Source organism: Aedes albopictus, chromosome 1, assembly GCF_035046485.1.
Source record: "Aedes albopictus strain Foshan chromosome 1, AalbF5, whole genome shotgun sequence".
NCBI lineage: Eukaryota > Metazoa > Arthropoda > Insecta > Diptera > Culicidae > Aedes > Aedes albopictus.
The window spans coordinates 119,902,643-119,921,851 of NC_085136.1; the positions used below are offsets into that span (position 1 = coordinate 119,902,643).

The following is a 19,209-nucleotide window of genomic DNA, read 5'->3' on the forward strand; positions in this document are numbered from 1 at the left end:
GATAGTTGAAGTTTGTTTTTGTTATTGTTGAATAATCTTCTTCTTTTTTTCTTCTTTGTGGCTCTACGTTCCCACTGTACTGGAACTTGGCCTACCAAGAGTATTTTGCTGAAGTTTTAACAAAAAATATATTTTTGGCAGATATTTCTGGCATAAATGTCAATAATTTCTCTGCACCATTTTTTTGTGAATTTTGATGAATTTACTAAAAAAAAATCAATTTCTTTAGAAACTTTGCAAGAAATGTCCAGATTCGTTCATTTTTAATGCAATTAGAAACTAATTTCACCATAAATAATTGAATAATAAGTAATTATCACTTTAAAAACTTCGTTAACATTCGGAGCTTCAAATATTCTCAAAATAGAATATTAGGGAAATTATTAGGGATATGTATCCTAGAATCCTACAAGAAGGTACGTAGCAATTTTCAATTTTCTACAACCCATGCCCCAGGCCCATTCTGATCAAATAAAAGGTTCATATGAGTTTTCAGAATTTTGTATGGACCAAAGTCTACGAATGAGGAGCGCGGGTATAAGATGACTAAACATTAGTCTATATAGTTTATGGACCGCATCCTTGTTAAAATTATCATCTCAGGAAACCTTCGACGGTAATAGGGTAAGAGCACCAATTTTCGACATCGCGATTTTTTTTAAATTTTGCTGCATGGGCACCTTGCTGATCGCGTCTGATCTGTCACCACTCCTCCGGTATCGGACAAAATACGAAAACATCTGTCTCTGTGCACCTCCATGCAGAGCATATCAACCTGCAAGAGAGTGCCACGCCATTCCTCCCGAACACGGGATTGTAACAGTGTGCGTATACGTCTTCTGCTGCGGCGGCTGCATTTCAATCATCGATACAATCGTCACGAAAGAACGCCGGCTACAATCCGGTAGGTTTTTAAATTGTTATTTTTACTGTAAAATCAGGTGAATTTCCTCACAATTTATGTTTCATTTCAATCCCCAGGTGTCCGAGCATCGAGCAAACATGAGCAATTGATGGATTTGGCGAGTGCAGAGGAACTACGAGCGAAGAAATAAATCTGCCTGTGTGGAAGCGACATTTTTGTTTCCATCACGCATCACCACAACCACACCGCACACAGTCGTCCGTCATCGTAGTAGGCGCAAGAAAGGCATAGGAGGCGGTATCGCGCTGTTGTGCTGAAGGCATCTAGTCAACGTTGCGTTATTGCCGGGGCTGATCGATCTGGTATCTGATTGGATCCGCGGGAATCTAGCGACGATGGAGCACGTTTCCAAGCTCCGTATGAATCTCGAGAAGCAGGAGAGCCTGGTCAAGCTGGGTATTCTCACGACGGCAGCGATTCTATGTAAGTAGTGAATGCTGGTTGAAACACTGGGCGGAATAAGGATGGTCTCACTATGAATGTTCTGCTGTTTTTACAAACAAAAATGCAGACGTGCCTTTTAATGAACTTTACTTTTATGGAAAAAGTGACAAAGTCCCCGAGCAAAGTCTGACAGCAAATCGAATACTAATTTTGATGTTGTGATATTGCAAATTATGATTACTCAGGTTGATGTCGTTTTGGTCGTTTTAACGGTTAAAACATCAAAAATGAGAGCAGAAAAATGTTCCTGTGAGAGCAAGTTGAAAACAATTCCTGCTGTCAGTAATGGCAAATTGATTACTGTTTTTGCTATCAGGGCGAAAAAATGGTAAAATCGTTAAATTTAAAGTTTTTTCGAATAATTTGGAAACATAAATGCAATACGTTAATTGCAATGATGGTATATCATTAGATGCTTTATAAAAGATCGCCTAGAAGTTTTGAAATAACTTGAAAACTTAAACATTTGTAATAATTTTAAATGACAGCCAAAAAATATCAAAATTTGAAATCGAAATTAATCAAGACAATCTGATATCAAAATATGATATCAATTTGCTGCTGATTACAAATCGTGTTTTTGATTTGCTATCATTTTGTTGTTTGACTTTGCTTTCCTGATCAGGAATCGCATAGCTAACTCTCTGAAATGAAAAAAAAGTGTTAGAGATTGATATTAAACCAATTTGTCGAAGAGGATAAGAAATATTCGCAAACATTCATGCTTGACAAGAATGCTCATATATACGAGATAAGAAATCATTGTATATAATAGCTCATTTGGCATCCCAGAATCGAATTTCATGGAAAAAAATGCGATCTATTATAAATGTTATTCTAGGGGTACTCACTAAACAGATTAAATTGCTGCGAAAGCCATGATTTTTTGATGATTAACCTGGGCTTGTTAGGGGAATATCTGTAAATAAAAAGAAAATCGCGTTAAGTACTGTTCCTTTGAATTCCACTAAGAATTTGCATCTTTTGACAGATACGTATTTCGACCTCAACTGTAAGGTCGTCTTCAGTGTCTTGTACTCTGTCTTGTAGTCCAGTCAAGTACAAGACACTGAAGACGACCTTACAGTTGAGGTCGAAATACGTATCTGTCAAAGGATGCAAATTCTTAATGGAATTCAAAGGAACAGTACTTAACGCGATTTTCTTTTTATTTTCATGATTTTTTGTTTATTTGAAATGTTTCATGATTTTGTGAATGAAATAATCAAAGATTGCCTTGGAGATAGCGACGTTTAATCAGTTTACGCTGTTAATTGAATCACCCTTCTGTAAATTATTAAGGAATTGACTACCTTTAGGCGTTACTCGCTGTTTAGAGGATTTAAATTCTGAAATACATTAAAGAGTACATAACTTGTAAGAATTTGGGCAACATTTTCGAAATTAGGGATCACGAATTTAGTAGGCAAGGTTGTTTTCAACACAAATGAACATTGTTTAATGAGAGGATCAATGTTATGATTTTTATTAGCTTTATGAAGATTTTCATCCCGAGGCTGATTCATATCTCCAAATAAATATGGATCAATGTTACCCCAAATCAACAAAATTTAAAAAAAAAAAATCAGATTAAGAAGCCTATTTAACCCTAGTAGGATGTTGGGGCCAATATGACCCAGACAGGCCTGCTGAACGTGCACTACGCTATCGTGGTGCAAAAATGCTAACATCTTAGGAGGGTTAAACATGGTTTAACCCGTTAACGATCATGGTGTCTCACAATTTAAATCTATAAATAAATTTGTTATCAAAGATAAAATAAGCAAGATTTGAAAAAAAAATAGAAGTCTATGGTGTAGTTCCCAAAAAAAATTACATTGATGGTTCTCAATATCTGACAATTTTTCAAGTTCTATTTCAATATACATCTACGCAATCGTTATATTCTGATGCGTAGGGGAGACTGGGGAGACTTGATCCCTTTTTCTTAATTTACCTGAAACTTTAAGAAAAAACACAAAACTAGATCCGATTTCCGTACAAAATGGCAGGTAAACATCTATTGCAAGTTAATACACTACAGAAGGCCTTTAAATTATTGTTAAAGTTTTCCAAACTCTGTTTTTATGGAGGCATGTCTTATAGTCTGTTTTTCAAAAATGGGTGACACTTGATCCCCCTTTGAGCACATGGTTTATTTAAAGGGAAAATAATTCCAGAGTCTTCCTATTCACCACTTGTTTTGGTGGGATTCGAACCCACGACTCCGTTATCGCTAGTCCGGCGCTTTAACCAACTAAGCTACAGAACAAGTTACAACTCTGCAGAATAGAAAGTCAAACTGGATTCGAAGCACCACTCTAAACCGGGTCCGTCTTTCACAACTTTATCTCTCTTTCGGCTCTTAGATGCCAATCTCCCGCACTCTCGCGGCCTACCAACAACAAGTGTGCGCGTATTGTTTTTAGAATGTTGATATTGAAGCTCGACTGACACATACTTCGTCACCAACCATATGATCGGTGCAAACTCAGTATGCGTTGAGCGCTCAACGCGAACGGACGCACGGCCGTCCAACTGCGCTAGAGAGAACGCAACTCATGTATGACAATGATTTTATTGCCCTTGTCATACATGAGTTGCGTTCTCTCTAGCGCAGTTGGACGGCCGTGCGTCCGTCCGCGTTGAGCGCTCAACGCATACTGAGTTTGCACCGATCATATGGTTGGTGACGAAGTATGTGTCAGTCGAGCTTCAATATCAACATTCTAAAAACAATACGCGCACACTTGTTGTTGGTAGGCCGCGAGAGTGCGGGAGATTGGCATCTAAGAGCCGAAAGAGAGATAAAGTTGTGAAAGACGGACCCGGTTTAGGGTGGTGCTTCGAATCCAGTTTGACTTTCTATTCTGCAGAGTTGTAACTTGTTCTGTAGCTTAGTTGGTTAAAGCGCCGGACTAGCGATAACGGAGTCGTGGGTTCGAATCCCACCAAAACAAGTGGTAATTTTTTCACAAATTTATCTCTCAATTTGCCAATTAAACGTACTTTGCCTAAAATACTTCAAGTTTTTACGTCTATTTCAGACATACTAGCCGACTGGTATAGCCGGAAAAGGGCAATAAAATCATTGTCATACATGAGTTGCGTTCTCTCTAGCGCAGTTGGACGGCCGTGCGTCCGTCCGCGTTGAGCGCTCAACGCATACTGAGTTTGCACCGATCATATGGTTGGTGACGAAGTATGTGTCAGTCGAGCTTCAATATCAACATTCTAAAAACAATACGCGCACACTTGTTGTTGGTAGGCCGCGAGAGTGCGGGAGATTGGCATCTAAGAGCCGAAAGAGAGATAAAGTTGTGAAAGACGGACCCGGTTTAGGGTGGTGCTTCGAATCCAGTTTGACTTTCTATTCTGCAGAGTTGTAACTTGTTCTGTAGCTTAGTTGGTTAAAGCGCCGGACTAGCGATAACGGAGTCGTGGGTTCGAATCCCACCAAAACAAGTGGTAATTTTTTCACAAATTTATCTCTCAATTTGCCAATTAAACGTACTTTGCCTAAAATACTTCAAGTTTTTACGTCTATTTCAGACATACTAGCCGACTGGTATAGCCGGAAAAGGGCAATAAAATCATTGTCTTCCTATTCATTTTCTTTTCGAGTTTTCTTGTATTTTCGATGAATATGGAGTGTTTGAAATTGTAAGATTTCCTAAAATTTTTAAGGATATGACGTTTTTTTTTAAATGGGGAGACTTGATTCCCCTTTTATTGGTTTGTACTAAAGTTATAATTATCTGACACATTTTATCGTTGAATAGACTAGAATTCCAAGTAAATAGAGGCTTCCGAATAGAATTTTATTTTTCACATGTATAATGGTGTGTAACCCTCGAGAGATCAAGTCTCCCCATGTCACTGTTGTGTATACTAAGCTGAATTAATTAAAATATGTTAACAACAGCCTTATTTGGATAAATAAGTTTGAAAGTATTTTATTTAAACTATGTGCTGTGAAATTTTGACACGATTTGGTTCAATTTTCACAAAGTTATTGAGATTTTTCGGAATCGTCTAAAAGATTTCTGAAGGACTGAAAACAAACCATCAGCCATTAAAAAATAATGCAATGTACAATCGAAATCACTTGTAGTCAAATCATAGTCGTTTGTCCAGGAGTAGTTTAAAAAAATATGCTAGAAGAAAAATGTTTTTGATTCCGAGCAAATATGGAGGGAACAAGTCTCCCCAGGGATCAAGTCTCCTCAGTCTCCCCTATACATACAATACAGCTCTACACAAGTGAGAGAGATGATAACCAAACAAAAATAATAGAAAAATTACTTATAAATTGGGGCAAAAATCTAACCCGATAAACGCTCAAAAGTATGCATGGCCCTTGTAATTTCATGTAGTTTCAACTGCAGTGTTCAATTTCTCAAATTTAATTTTCTAAAACAAATCAAATAAAGAGTGCTCACTATGTGTAGCATAACCGAACGTTAAAATATTATAGTAGTTAGATTTTACACAGATATTGATTTCTGATAAAGCAATTGAATTTTTCATTTAGTACCCCACAAACTCTCTTTACGTACCGTAAACCGGGGTCAAATTGATCAGCGGAATGAAATTTATCAATCGGGGACTAGATTGTTACTTCATCATAGCAACTTCTATACGTCGTTATGATCATAAAGTTCTTACCTAATTCAGTTCATGGATGCCTAGAGATGAGTGGGGACTATTGAATATTTATAAAAAGTTAGTCTTACATTACTTTTTTTAAGGTTTTTTTTAATGTGTTCCTTACTTAGATGAAACCGATGGTACTAAACAATCGGTTGCCATTAGTATTACCTGTGAAGTTTCTGTGTTAACCTTTTTATGGAACCTTTTTTGTGATGTAATGTAGCTATTCTAAACAAGAATCAGTTCTTGTACCGACTTTTCGAACCCTCAAAGCAGAATACCCTCGTCGAATGAGTGTAATCAGTTTCGTACCTTTTAATTCCGCCCTAATTGCTTATCCTTTGACAGATACGCGTAGACAGTTAAGGGTCGGTCCACTCTCTGGAATGGTGAGACATGTAGATAAAATGATTAAGGAATGTAAGGCAATCATTGAGGATAACTAGCGATTTTCGACTGTGAAGATTATTTCGAATGATTTGTTCTGGCTTACAGTCTTAATAATTGGCCTACGAATTTATTTTCTTGGCTTCAATGTTTCGATCCCAATTTGGATCTTCATCAGGGATCTATTTTTATTTGAGTGACAGAAACAATATAAAAAAAACAACAACACTAGTCGTCTCAAAGTATCAAATCCAGTTCTGCCTAGAATCAAAGGTCTACCTAAAATACATAAACCGGGCAACGACATGAGAGAGATTATTTCAGCGGAAGTGTCCCCTACCCATAAAATTGCAAAATGGCTGATGAAAGAATTCCAATCTATGTCAAGAGTCGTTCGGTGAATAATACTCAGGAGTTTGCAAGTCAACTGCGAGCCTCTGGTGATACAGTGATAGACATTCGTTTAGCCGAGACCAAAAAAAGTGTCAGGAAACCCATACAAAAGATTTTATGATAAAACTTTTTTATCGTAGTAATAGTATATCTAGTATTGTTTTACAAAAATGTGATACATCACACTTACATATACACTGAAACAAAAACGATGGTAAAAAACCCTTCAAATATCATTTTTTGCCTAGACATTCGTTTAGCCGAGGTAAATGAAAAAATGGTTTTTCATAGTTTTTTTTGCAATTCCGTGTGTATATTTCGAGGATATACTCCAAGGCATTCAGTTTATGACGTGTTAGTAAGATAATTGACCTTAAAAGTTTATTTATTTGTAAAATTCAGAGAAATATTATTAAAAAAAAATGTCTCGATAAGGAGAAGCGACGGTAACCAAATTTATTTAAGAAAAATGATTTCTGTAAACACTCAAACGTAAGCTAGATTAGCAGTTTTGAAAATATGGCACAGAATGATTGTTAGAAATGTTCAAATTATTGCATAAAATGTCATGAAAAAATTAAGTATACTAGTTTTTGGTTGTTTAAACTTTAAAATGGGATTGATAAAAGCTAAAATAAATAGTTCTGCATTGAAATAAAGACGTGCCCTAGTGCCTGTGGAGTATACCTGTTTGATACTAGTATTACTAAATGAGTTAGAGGACTGTTAAGTGAAAGAACTGCAAATAGTGTCAGAATTTTTGTACCCTGTTTATTTAAAAGCAGATGATCATACAAAAATGCAAGATATGGTCAAACAATTGGCTTATTTCATTCAATCTGAAGAAATATATTATAAATGAGTCTTAGTTGTGAACCACATTTATTTTAAACATGATTTATTTGACAAGAATGTCTAAATTATGAAACAAGTAGTTCATGCTAGAAATTTGAATACTTTCAGTACCATTTCTCAAAATATGAGCCAACCGATGTATGTTACTTCAGCCAGAATACAGTCTGGGAGCTATTAGAAGACGTAATAGTAGAACAAGCTGTGATTTATGCAAGTGAAACCATAATATTTCATCAAGACAATACTTAGATGTGTGATTTTTTGATGGTTTGCATTATGTTTTTCTGTTAAAAACATTGTTTTTCGTAATTTTTCAACCTGCTTTGGTCATGAAACTTTCATTGCATTCTTTTGAAACACTTCCGATAAAAATAACTACATCAATTCTCAATTTGGAAACATTTACAATATTATGACATATTTATATGAGATGCATGCAAAATTAATATGGCAACACTTCCAAAAACGACCTAATTCATGATTTACAAGTCGATCTATTATGCAGGTCACCATACAAAATGACTTTGTTGGATATTTTTCGAAATTTGTAAGTTTTTTATTATGAAATTCTAAAAAATGTTCAATTCGGCTAAACGAATGTCTAGGCAAAAAAATGACATTTGAAGGGTTTTTACCCTCGTTTTTGTTTCAGTGTACATGTAAGTATAATGTATCACATTTTTATGAAACAGTACTAGATATACTATCACTACGATAAAAAAGTTTTATTATAAAATCTTTTGTATGACATTTTTTTGGAAATTTTTTAGCCTCGGCTAAACGAATGTCTACCACTGTATTCAAGACGATGAAATCATGGTTTCGTTTGACGTCACTGCTTTATTCCCAAGTGTGCCGGTAAAAGAAGCTATTAATCTTTTGGAGGATTGGCTTCTTAGCCAGTATGAAGAGTCAAATTGGAAAAACAAAGTTCGTAGCTATATTAAATTGACACGACTTTGCATGGAAGAAAACTATTTCAGTTTCCGAGGGAATTTTTACAAACAAACAAAAGGAGCATGATGTTTTTAGCATCATCAAGAAATAGAGTTTGTCAGAGATACTTGGAGCAATCAATGGCATTCATGAAGAAGAGAAAGATAGTTCTTGGATCTACTAATTGTCAGGGAGTCGTCTAACTTTGTATTCGAAATTTATAGGAAACCAACGAATACTATGAGGATTATTTCCAGAACTTCTAATTATTCTTATCAACACAAAATGGAAGCTTTCCATCATATGATTCACAGGATGCATACTCTTCCTTTAAGTGATATAGGAAAGCAAAAGGAAATGGACTATATTTTTGAAACGGCTAGGCTTAATGGATATAACGATAGTACAGTTAAGGCTATTATCGATAAGAAAAAGAGGGATTTATTTAGAAAAAGTATGACAACTCTTGCTACTGAACAAGATGTGTTGAAAAGGGTTGCGGTGAACTTTGGTGATATTACAAAACCATTAAAATCAAATTTCAGAAACTTGTGTATAGATTTAGTTTTCAGTAGCAAGAACTGTCAACTTAAGTCATTATTAACAAAAAAAGAAAATAAGTTATTTAAACAAAGCGGGAGTTTACAGTTTTTTGGGGTCTCCAGTTAGCCTAGTGGTTAAGGCCAATCCGGAGACGGCGGGTTCGATTCCCGTTCCAGTCGGAGAAATTTTCCCGACTCCCTGGGCATAATGTATCATTGTGCTTGCCCTCACAATATACAAATACATGCAATGGCAGGCAAAGAAAGCCCTTCAGTTAATAACTGTGGAAGTGCTCAAAGAACACTAAGTTGAAGTGAGGCAGGCCAAGTCCCAGTGGGACGTAGAGCCATAATGAAGAACAAGGGAGTTTACAAGATAACATGTCCACATTGCAATAAAATCTACATAGGGCAAACTAAAAGAACACTTGAAATTCGATTCAAAGAACATATTGCAGTGGTTTCAAAGTGGGTTTCCATACACAGTTAGAAGAAGGATTAAGCTACTTCCTCGATTTTTTTTTTCAGGTGTAAAACTTCAACCAATTTTTCAAAAACCATATTTTTTGGAATTTCTCCGCTTATGTGCACTAGTCCAGGATTTTTATTCGTGAACAATATTTGGATTGTATAGTGTTATTCTGGGCACTATCAAAGTTACATCGAAAAGGTCTTTGGCTACATGAAAAATAATAAACTATCCAAGCATTAAATTTTATTCGATCTATCAATTGCACACAAAAGGCTGAAATACCGAAGGCTGAAATTACAAAAAGCTGAAATAATGATTCGACTATTTTTCAAACGCCATCAATTCAAAAGAAGCCGTTCTCAATGCCAAAATAAAAACGGGAAGAATCTTTGGAGGAATCTCGGCAGAAATCCTGCCACGAATACTTAAAGAATCCCGCAAGATTCTCAAGATTTACAGAAATCTTTAAAAGGATACAAGTTGGAACCCCTGGAGCAATCCTATCTGGAACCTCTGATTGATTGATTGATTTGTTTTTATTTAAGAGACTTTAAGTACTTGGCTGGTTCGTCTCTAAAAGGAACCTCTGAAGGATTTCTTTGCGAAATCCCAGAAGGGACCTTTGATGGAATTTCGGCAGTAATCCCTGAACTAGAACACTTGAGAGCAATTAAAACAATCCCGATAGAAAGTCCTGAAGTAATCCCGGAAGGATTTACTGAAGGAATTCTGGAAGGCATATCTTGTAGAATCCTGAGAGGAATGCCAGCTGAAAGTTTGGTAGGAATCATTGAAATAATCACAGAAGAAATCTCGGGAGAAATTGCTGAATAAATCCCGAGTGGAATGCCTGAAAAACTTCCGAGAAGCCAGCAAGGAACCCGGTACTAGGATGAATCTGTGAAGTAATTCCAGCAGAAATCCCTGACTGGCAAGAATTTCTGTAAGAATCCATTCAGGATTTTCTAAAGCATTTCTGGCAAAAATCCCTGAAGTTATTCCTGAAGGAATCCCGGAAGGAATCTTTGAAGAAATTCCAGCACGAATTCCTGAAGAAATGCAGAAAAGAATAACTAAAAGAATCCTTTCAGGATTTTCCAAAGCAACCTCTGCAAACATTTCTGAAGAGAACCCAGGAGCAATCCCGGAAGCAATATCTGAAGGAATCCCGGGAGAAAACCTGGGTAGATCCTAGAAAGGAATGCCTGAAGAAACCTGGCATGAATTCCTAAAAGTATCTCGAAAAAGTTCTTCGTTCTACTCTCTAGCCACTACCTTACTATCTTCTTTGCCATCTATACCAACCCTCTATCCTATGCTCTATCATAACCTTCAACCCTACCATCTTCTCTACACTCAACCCTATCCTCTACCATAACCACTGCCTTATCCTTCATCGTACCCTCTACTCTAACCCTTCACCATACTCTTTATATTGTGCTTAATCGTACCGTCTACCCTAAACATTCCCCTACCCTCAACCCTATTCACCATCCTACTCTCTTCCCTACCGTTCAGCTTAGCCTCTACCCTAACCTTCTACTCCACCCCCTCTACTCTTCCTTCACCAAACCTTCTACCCAACCGTCTGCTCCACACTTTACCCTACCATCTACCCAGATCTTCTACCTCATCCTCTACCCTTTTAAACCATCAAGCCCGATCAATAGATACCCATATTGCATGGCAGCATAGCTCAAACTACCATTCCGTGACCGCCATCTTAGATATAGTCGCCATATTGCATGGTATCATAGCTCAAACTACCATTCCGTGGCTGCCATCTTGGATATGGTTTGCCATCTTGGATTTCACAATGGCGTCAAATATCGGTTTTTTACTTCTACTTATAATGTGAAGAATTAGCATTAAGTTAAAATTCACAAATACAAAGAAATTAAAAAAAAATCTACTTATGAAGCCCGATCGATACATTAAGTATGAGCTCGGCTAATTGTCATTCTTTTGCCAAGATCCGCACAGCAAAATGCTCGGCAACCTTAATTTAACTGATATATCGGCAAAAAAAAACCTATTTTATTCATAGCAGCACCTGTTTAACCGAGATTCAGCATATTAACTTAAACCAAGATTTGCACAGCCGATCTCGGCATTCTGTGTTAAGTGTGTAGATACTAGCTTGGTTCAAAAAATCGTTTTTGCTCCACACCGCTTATTCGATTCGTAACCAGATTCTATGCTTCTCCCGAAATATGAGCTCATTTGGTTGAAAATTGAGACTGCACAAGCCCTTCAAATTTTATATGGGAATTATTATGGAAAAGCGATGTTTTTCATTCAATAAACCGTAACATTTCCCCAAGTACCCTAGAGGATTAGTTGACCCTTGGTACTACTAGATTACTCTATCAGCTACAACCTTGCCGAAGACCACATTCAAATCGGACGCGTCATTAATTAGTTATCGACTTGTATCTAACTGGACGAGCTTTAGCAATGATCCTCCAGCTTCCCTGCAGGCAACATTGCTGCATGTGGGGGCGTAGATAGCACACTGAAATCATGGCTACTATGTTTCACTGCAAAATGCAGTGATGCCCACCGATTAGTTCAACCATAATGAGTAAAGATTTCGATTCTGGATAAAAATCTGTAACTAATTTCTGAGGCATGCGACTTGAATGTGGTTTTCGGCAAAATTATAGCTGATAGAATAACCTTGAAGTGCCAAGGGTCAACTAAAGCTCTAGGGCACTTGGGAAAATACTACGGTCGATTGAATGAAAAACATCGTTTTCCCATAGTAGTTCCCATACAAACTTTGAAGGGCTTATGCAGTCTCAATTTTCAACCAAATGAGCTCAAATCTTGGGAGAAGGCATGGAATCCAAATCGAATAAGCGGTGTGGAACAAAAACGATTTTTTGAACCACGGTAGTAGATATCCATATTGCATGGTATCATAGCTCAAACTACCATTCCGTGGCCGCCATCTTGGGTATGGTCCGCCATCTTGAATTTCAAAATAGCGTCGAATATTCATTTTTTGTAATTGCGTTGCGTTTTCCCCTACTTTTCACTCGCGGTTGTAATGTTAAAACGGCCTACTTTTCTTCACTAAAACAAAAGTGCCGAAAAGTACTACTTTTCGGCACTCTTAAGAGTGCTGAAAAGTAGCACTTTTCGGCACCTTTGCCAGAATCCAATTTTCGATAACTTTCGAGGCTACCGTAGATACAGCTGCTACTTCTACATCCTCTGATAAACTCGAATCCGAATCAGGACTATCCAGATTCAGATTAAGACTGCAGATCAGGCGTAGAAGCAGCAGCTGAAGCTACTTTTGCTCTTGCCCATGGTGCGGTTGCGGTATGACGACGACCGACGGGAGCAAATTTCTGACACCTAGCCTATCATAGCCTACCTGATCAAGCAAAAGCACCACGCTGACGCGCATGAATGCTGCCACGTGGTTCGTCTTGATACATGTATGTACGTGTAGTAACATTGTACCAAGGATTATACTGAATAGGTATTTTTTAGCAATTACAAAAAACTTTGTATGCAACTCGTTGCAAAACTCGATTTTTTCAGCACTCGTCGTATTTATCCAACTCGGCAAGCCTCGTTGGATAAATGTACGACTCGTGCTGAAAAAATCATCATTTTGCAACTTGTTTTTTTTTTTTTTTTTGTTTGTATTTACGTGTATTTTAACTTATGCTAATTCTACACTTCCTTTGCAACTTGTTGCATAAATAACTATTTTAGTTCTATTCGTGAAGCCCGATCGATAGATACCCATATTGCATGGTATCATAGCTCAAACACAAACTACCATTCTGTATTCGCCATCTTGGATTTCAAAATGGCGTCGGATATTCATTTTTCAGTTCTACCCATGAAGGTCGATCGATAGATACTCATATTGCATGGTATCATAGCTCAAACTACCATTCTGTGGCCGCCATCTTGGATATGGTCCGCCATCTTGGATTTCAAAATGGCGTCGGATATCCTATTTTGGATTTTCCGTCTGTTCAGAATATATAGTTGTCTATAATATGGTGCCCACACGGTACCTACATTGGAAAGCGGGCCTTATTATTAGGAACAACTTTGTAGAAGACCATATTTGTCTAAAAATCATTTGAAGACGCTGAATGCATCTTTCGTCGTAAATCTAGATCCTGGATCACTGTGCAGTTAGGCAACATTATTACGCCGGATATTTTGGTTGGATCACTTTTCCTAATGACTCTGATTATCCTACAGCATTCTCAACGCGTCTATTCTCGGTGCTGCGATTCGAGAGCGTTATCCATGAGTTCGATCCGTATTTCAACTATCGAACCACAAAGTTCCTGGCCGAGCAGGGATTCTACAACTTTCACAACTGGTTCGATGACCGAGCGTGGTACCCGTTGGGCCGTATCATCGGCGGTACCATCTACCCGGGACTGATGGTGACCTCGGCCACCCTGTACCGAATCATGTGGTTGCTGAACATCACCGTGGACATCCGGAATGTCTGCGTGTTCCTGGCGCCCTTCTTCTCGTCGCTGACTACGATCGTGACGTATCTGTTGACGAAGGAAATCTACACCACCGGGGCCGGCCTGGTGGCAGCAGCAATGATCTCTATCGTTCCGGGATACATCTCCCGTTCGGTGGCCGGTTCCTATGACAACGAAGGTATCGCCATCTTCTGTATGCTGTTGACCTACTACATGTGGATCAAGGCGGTGAAAACGGGAGCCATTTTCTGGGCTACGATGGCTGCGCTGGCCTACTTCTACATGGTTTCCTCCTGGGGAGGCTACGTGTTCCTGATCAACTTGATTCCGCTGCACGTACTGGCTCTGATGGCCACCGGCCGGTTCACGCACCGGGTGTACATCGCCTACAGCACTTTGTACACCATCGGAACGATCCTGTCGATGCAGATCTCCTTCGTCGGATTCCAACCCGTCCAAAGCTCGGAACATATGCTGGCCTTCGGCGTGTTCGGCCTGTGTCAGTTGCACGCCTTCGTCGATTACGTACGCTCCCGGGTTTCCAAAGAGCACTTCGAAATCCTGTTCAACGCACTGGTGGTGTCCATTGCCACGATCACCGTCCTGCTGAGTCTGATTCTTACCCTGACCGGTAAGATTTCCCCGTGGACCGGACGGTTCTACTCCCTTCTGGATCCGTCCTACGCCAAGAATCACATTCCCATCATCGCTTCCGTCTCGGAACATCAGCCGACCTCGTGGTCGTCGTTCTACTTCGACCTGCAGATACTGGTGTTCCTGTTTCCGGCCGGTTTGTACTTCTGCTTTTCGAAGCTATCCGACGCCAATATTTTCATCATCCTGTACGGAGTTACGTCCATCTACTTTGCGGTAAGTTTTGGACACTTTTCTTTTATTGTGAAATGACAATGATTTTCTGGTTCTAGGGTGTCATGGTGCGTTTGATGTTGGTCCTCGCGCCGGTGATGTGCGTCCTTTCGGGTATTGCTATCTCGCACCTGTTGAGTAAGTACATCCGCAACGTGGATACCAGTGGAAGCAGTGCGGGTGGTTCCAAGCCACTCGATGCCAAGAAGGCCAAAAAGTTCGAACAGCAGTCGCCGATGAAGAGTGAAATCGCCAACGCATTCGTGGTGGTCATTACGCTGCTGCTGATTACGTATACATTCCACTGCACGTGGGTCACCTCGGAGGCGTACAGTTCTCCCAGTATTGTGCTGAGCGCTCGGTCCCACGATGGAGGACGGATCATCTTCGATGACTTCCGCGAGGCTTACTACTGGCTCAAAATGAACACACCGGAGGTAAGTAGGATAGAAGCGAAGTTTTCTTGATTATACGGGTTATTGCTTTTTATTGTCTGACTCGGAGTTCCACAGCGTTGTGACTGCGTCCTGATAACTATGTTATGTGCTCTGCAGATCTTCACACTCTGCGTTACCTACACTGTGATTTGTTCACTGCGGCTTTCTTGAAGGCCGGGCACCTTGGACCACCTGTTCACGGATTTCCCGGATTCAGACAAATAGGTGGACTCGTGCAGCCTTGTGTCTTATGGCCTTCGGCGCCGCATTTCCTACATAGTTTGCTCCAGTCGTGGCCTTTGCAGTCCTATGACTTGTGTCCTGCTTCATGACACCTTAAACAAACCTCCGGTGGCTCGTGGAACTTCAGACGTATTTCACCAGACTACTTTAATCCTCCCTATTTTAACGGACTTTTTTACGTCCGCAACAGGTAGCAGAACCAAAGCCTTCCGTAACCTAACGGATGCGGCAGCCACCTGGACCTCGCACTGTTGCCGCAGTTCCGTGACGAGCTCTTGCACTTCGGTGACCTCGTCTAGGTTTTTCACCTCCAGAGTCGCCTCTTGTGTAGGAGCCCCCACTTCTATCCTCTCGCCAAGGAACTCTTTCGTCAAACTTTTGTAGGCGGCGCCCTTGCGCTCCTTATTGGGCTTTAGCTGCAGGATCATCTCGCCCAAAAGAGTACGTCTGATTCTGCGCCCGTCGCCTCCCAGATCCACGAGCTTGGCGTCGCTTCACATCGCCTTCAAGAAGTCCGAGTACTTCGACTGGTCGGTCTTGATGACGAGCGCATCGCCTTTCTCGTGCTAGTCACCTATTCTTTTACGCCTTGGTTCAAACGTCCCTGATTTCCTCGACCTTCGTCTTTTTCTTCTTCTTCTTCCGCTAGACCTTCGTCCAAAGGGGATTGGACCTTGATTTGCCCTACTTTGTGGTTGCTGAGGGCCTAACAACTGCCGCAACCCCTTGTTCCCATCCTTTCTGGACGGGCTAGGCTTTTCAGGCCCACCCTTCCCAGCTTTCCGGGACACCTGACTGGGGTGTGACTTACCGGCATTATTGCCGACCTTCGGGTTAGTATTCGCCTTGCCTTGCGGGCACCATCAGACAGCTCCTCAACTGACAGCCGCCTCGCCCGCTTCTGCGAATTCTTATCACGAGCAGCCGCATCCACCACACCTTTTGGACTACATGTGAAAGCGAAGGCCTCCGTCTGGGTAGACTTCGTATACTTTTCATTTACGCCGCTTTTTAACTTCTCCCCTAGGGGTTCATAAGCGATCGTGTCTGTCGTATCCTCCGGGCTACCCGCGAATGCGAATGCCTTAGTCTTGGTAGACTTCGGTACGTTGAGGTCCACGAGCTACCATGAGTTTGTCATGGTCCTGCTTGAAGTCTTTGGTGATGTACGACTCCGAGGACGCAAAGTCGATGATGGAAGTGGAATTTAGAGTTGGACAAAATAGTATTAAACCGCTTCATCAGTCAGTATGAAAAGCATCACGATGATGAACGATAGTTTAAGTTTGAAGGACGGCGCATTTAGATCCCAACGAAGGAACACCGGAACAAATGATCGGTTGAGCTAGCGAACTAGTTCCCGGATTTTGTTCTGTCCTTAGTTGGACAAATGCCATACCACTGTCCCGATGATCATTAGCACTTTGATCGCTGAGTGTTGCTTTTTCTACCAAGATCAAAGGCCAAGACCAAAGGTCTTCCCACAATCAACTCCTAAACTAAATGTTTTGAATCCAAAACCATCTAGGATGCTCGCGTCATGTCGTGGTGGGATTACGGCTACCAGATAACGGCCATGGCAAACCGGACCATTCTGGTGGACAACAACACGTGGAACAATACGCACATTTCACGGGTCGGCCAAGCGATGGCCTCGACTGAAGACAAGGCTTATGAGATTATGAAGGAACTGGACGTCGACTATGTGCTGGTAATCTTCGGCGGTCTGACGGGGTATTCCTCCGATGGTAAGTCAAAATTCCAACAGATTAATAGTGATAGCAAAATATCTTCCCTATTATCTCCCTAATTCTAGACATCAACAAGTTCCTGTGGATGGTGCGCATCGGTGGTAGCACCGACCGCGGTGCCCACATCAAGGAAACCGACTACTACGCCACGAGCGGTGATTTCCGCATCGACAAGGAAGGCTCGCCTACTTTGCTCAACTGTTTGATGTACAAAATGTGCTACTACCGGTTCGGTCAGGTGTATACCGAAGGCGGTAAGGCACCCGGATACGATCGGGTCCGCGGAGCCGAAATTGGCAACAAAGACTTCGAGCTGGACGTGCTGGAGGAAGCCTACACGACCGAACACTGGTTGGTACGAATCTACAAGGTGAAAGACTTGAGCAATAGGGGTGTTTAAGGATGCTTCTTTTTCGTGGATACACTAATGATGATGGAGAATAATATTTTCAATCGACTTTCCTATGACTTGAAATTTATCACTTAAAATTGTGTACTCAAACTCATTATCTGTAGTTTTCGAAATTATTTCTACAAAATTCTTTGATAAACAGCATTAACGCATACAGTCGCACCCCGCAAAACACGAGTCCTAGTTAGATAGTGTGTTATTAGGTACTAGAATATGCAATTGGAGCTCAATTTTCAAGGCAAAAATTGGGCGAATATGACATCATTGCAAACAATGAAAACCACTACTAAAAGCGAATAAATTAGTCTGCCACTAAAAAAAGAGAACAAAAGAATAAAACACTGGTAGTTTTAACGAAACATTTTTTAACGTACGTATGATGGTAATACATTACGCGCATTGTGCTGAGCAGAATTCGTGCATTTATAATTGCTACAAATACGTTTTTTTTGTATCAGTTCACCGGAACACACAGTCACAAAAGGATACTGAGAATAAAAATAACACAACAAACCAAAAGAATGACTTGATTTACCGTAGCGTAAAAATCCGAATGCCCAATCATTAATACATCGCGTCTGTGCATTTTCTCTCCTTCAATTACAAAGTAAGAGTGTTCCATCTGTCCATCAAGGTGATGCTAATTATATCCTACTTGTCGCAGACCCCGGAGTGATCCGAATGAAGTTCGGCTTCTCAGGAAAATTATTCTCGTCCATGATTTTCCATTGCTCTGTGCGTATGCCGCCTTAAATCAATGAACAGGCGATGCGTTGGGTCTTGATTGGTATTCACGGCACTATTTTCCAACACAGTTTCCCTTATCGTTACACCTGGACATCACTACAGTAGACGGAATCGCAAATCGACCATCGAGCATCCGAAAATATTGGCGTCAAATCAGAGTTGATGGGTCCTGCGCCAAAAATGTTTCGTCATCAACAATGTACGGTACCGTCGACTTCAACGGCACAAACTAGAGCGACTAAATCAACCGGATATCAGGACAAAGCGATTTTGAAGAAGAATGTAACGCTGCAGCAATGAACGCGACAGAACGTTGAACGATACAAACAACAGAAGCTAATGACCTCAATGTGTCTTTTTAAACAAGCTTTTGTTATGCCTTTCCTCGCGATTCTAAATCGCTTAATTTAATTTTAAAATTCAACGACTTATCCAGATTATTGGATTAGCATTAATTATGTCACACATATTCGTAGATGGTATTTGTAATCCTAGTCCGCTGTTATGAAATGTGTGTCCTTCGCGTCCGTTACCAAAGCACAAAGATTCGGGAATAATCTCTGACTCTGAGACAAGTTATATATTGTTGACGATCGAGAGCTGTCCTGGTCACGTCCTTGCGACAGCTGAGGGATGGGAAACAAAATTTATTTTGGACTCCTGAGAA

At 40.2% G+C, this 19,209-nt stretch overlaps 1 protein-coding gene across 1 annotated transcript; it reads left to right on the forward strand.

The window, feature by feature from the left end:
- The first annotated feature begins 758 nt into the window (after positions 1-758).
- LOC109402222 (dolichyl-diphosphooligosaccharide--protein glycosyltransferase subunit STT3A) lies at positions 759-18,317 on the forward strand. The gene is made up of 6 exons (XM_019674859.3): positions 759-904; positions 982-1,348; positions 13,844-14,955; positions 15,012-15,389; positions 17,161-17,380; positions 17,449-18,317. Exons 2-6 carry the CDS (start codon positions 1,261-1,263, stop codon positions 17,781-17,783), a joined length of 2,133 nt encoding a protein of 710 aa, XP_019530404.3. The 5' UTR covers positions 759-904; positions 982-1,260; the 3' UTR covers positions 17,784-18,317.
- Positions 18,318-19,209: the final 892 nt, after the last annotated feature.

Coding starts and splice junctions, on each gene's coding strand:
- LOC109402222 (XM_019674859.3), top strand. CDS start 1,261: ATGGAGCACGTTTCCAAGCTCCGTATGAATCTCGAGAAGCAGGAGAGC. Junction 1,349..13,843: donor CACGACGGCAGCGATTCTAT/GTAAGTAGTGAA, acceptor ATTATCCTACAG/CATTCTCAACGCGTCTATTC. Junction 14,956..15,011: donor TTACGTCCATCTACTTTGCG/GTAAGTTTTGGA, acceptor TTCTGGTTCTAG/GGTGTCATGGTGCGTTTGAT.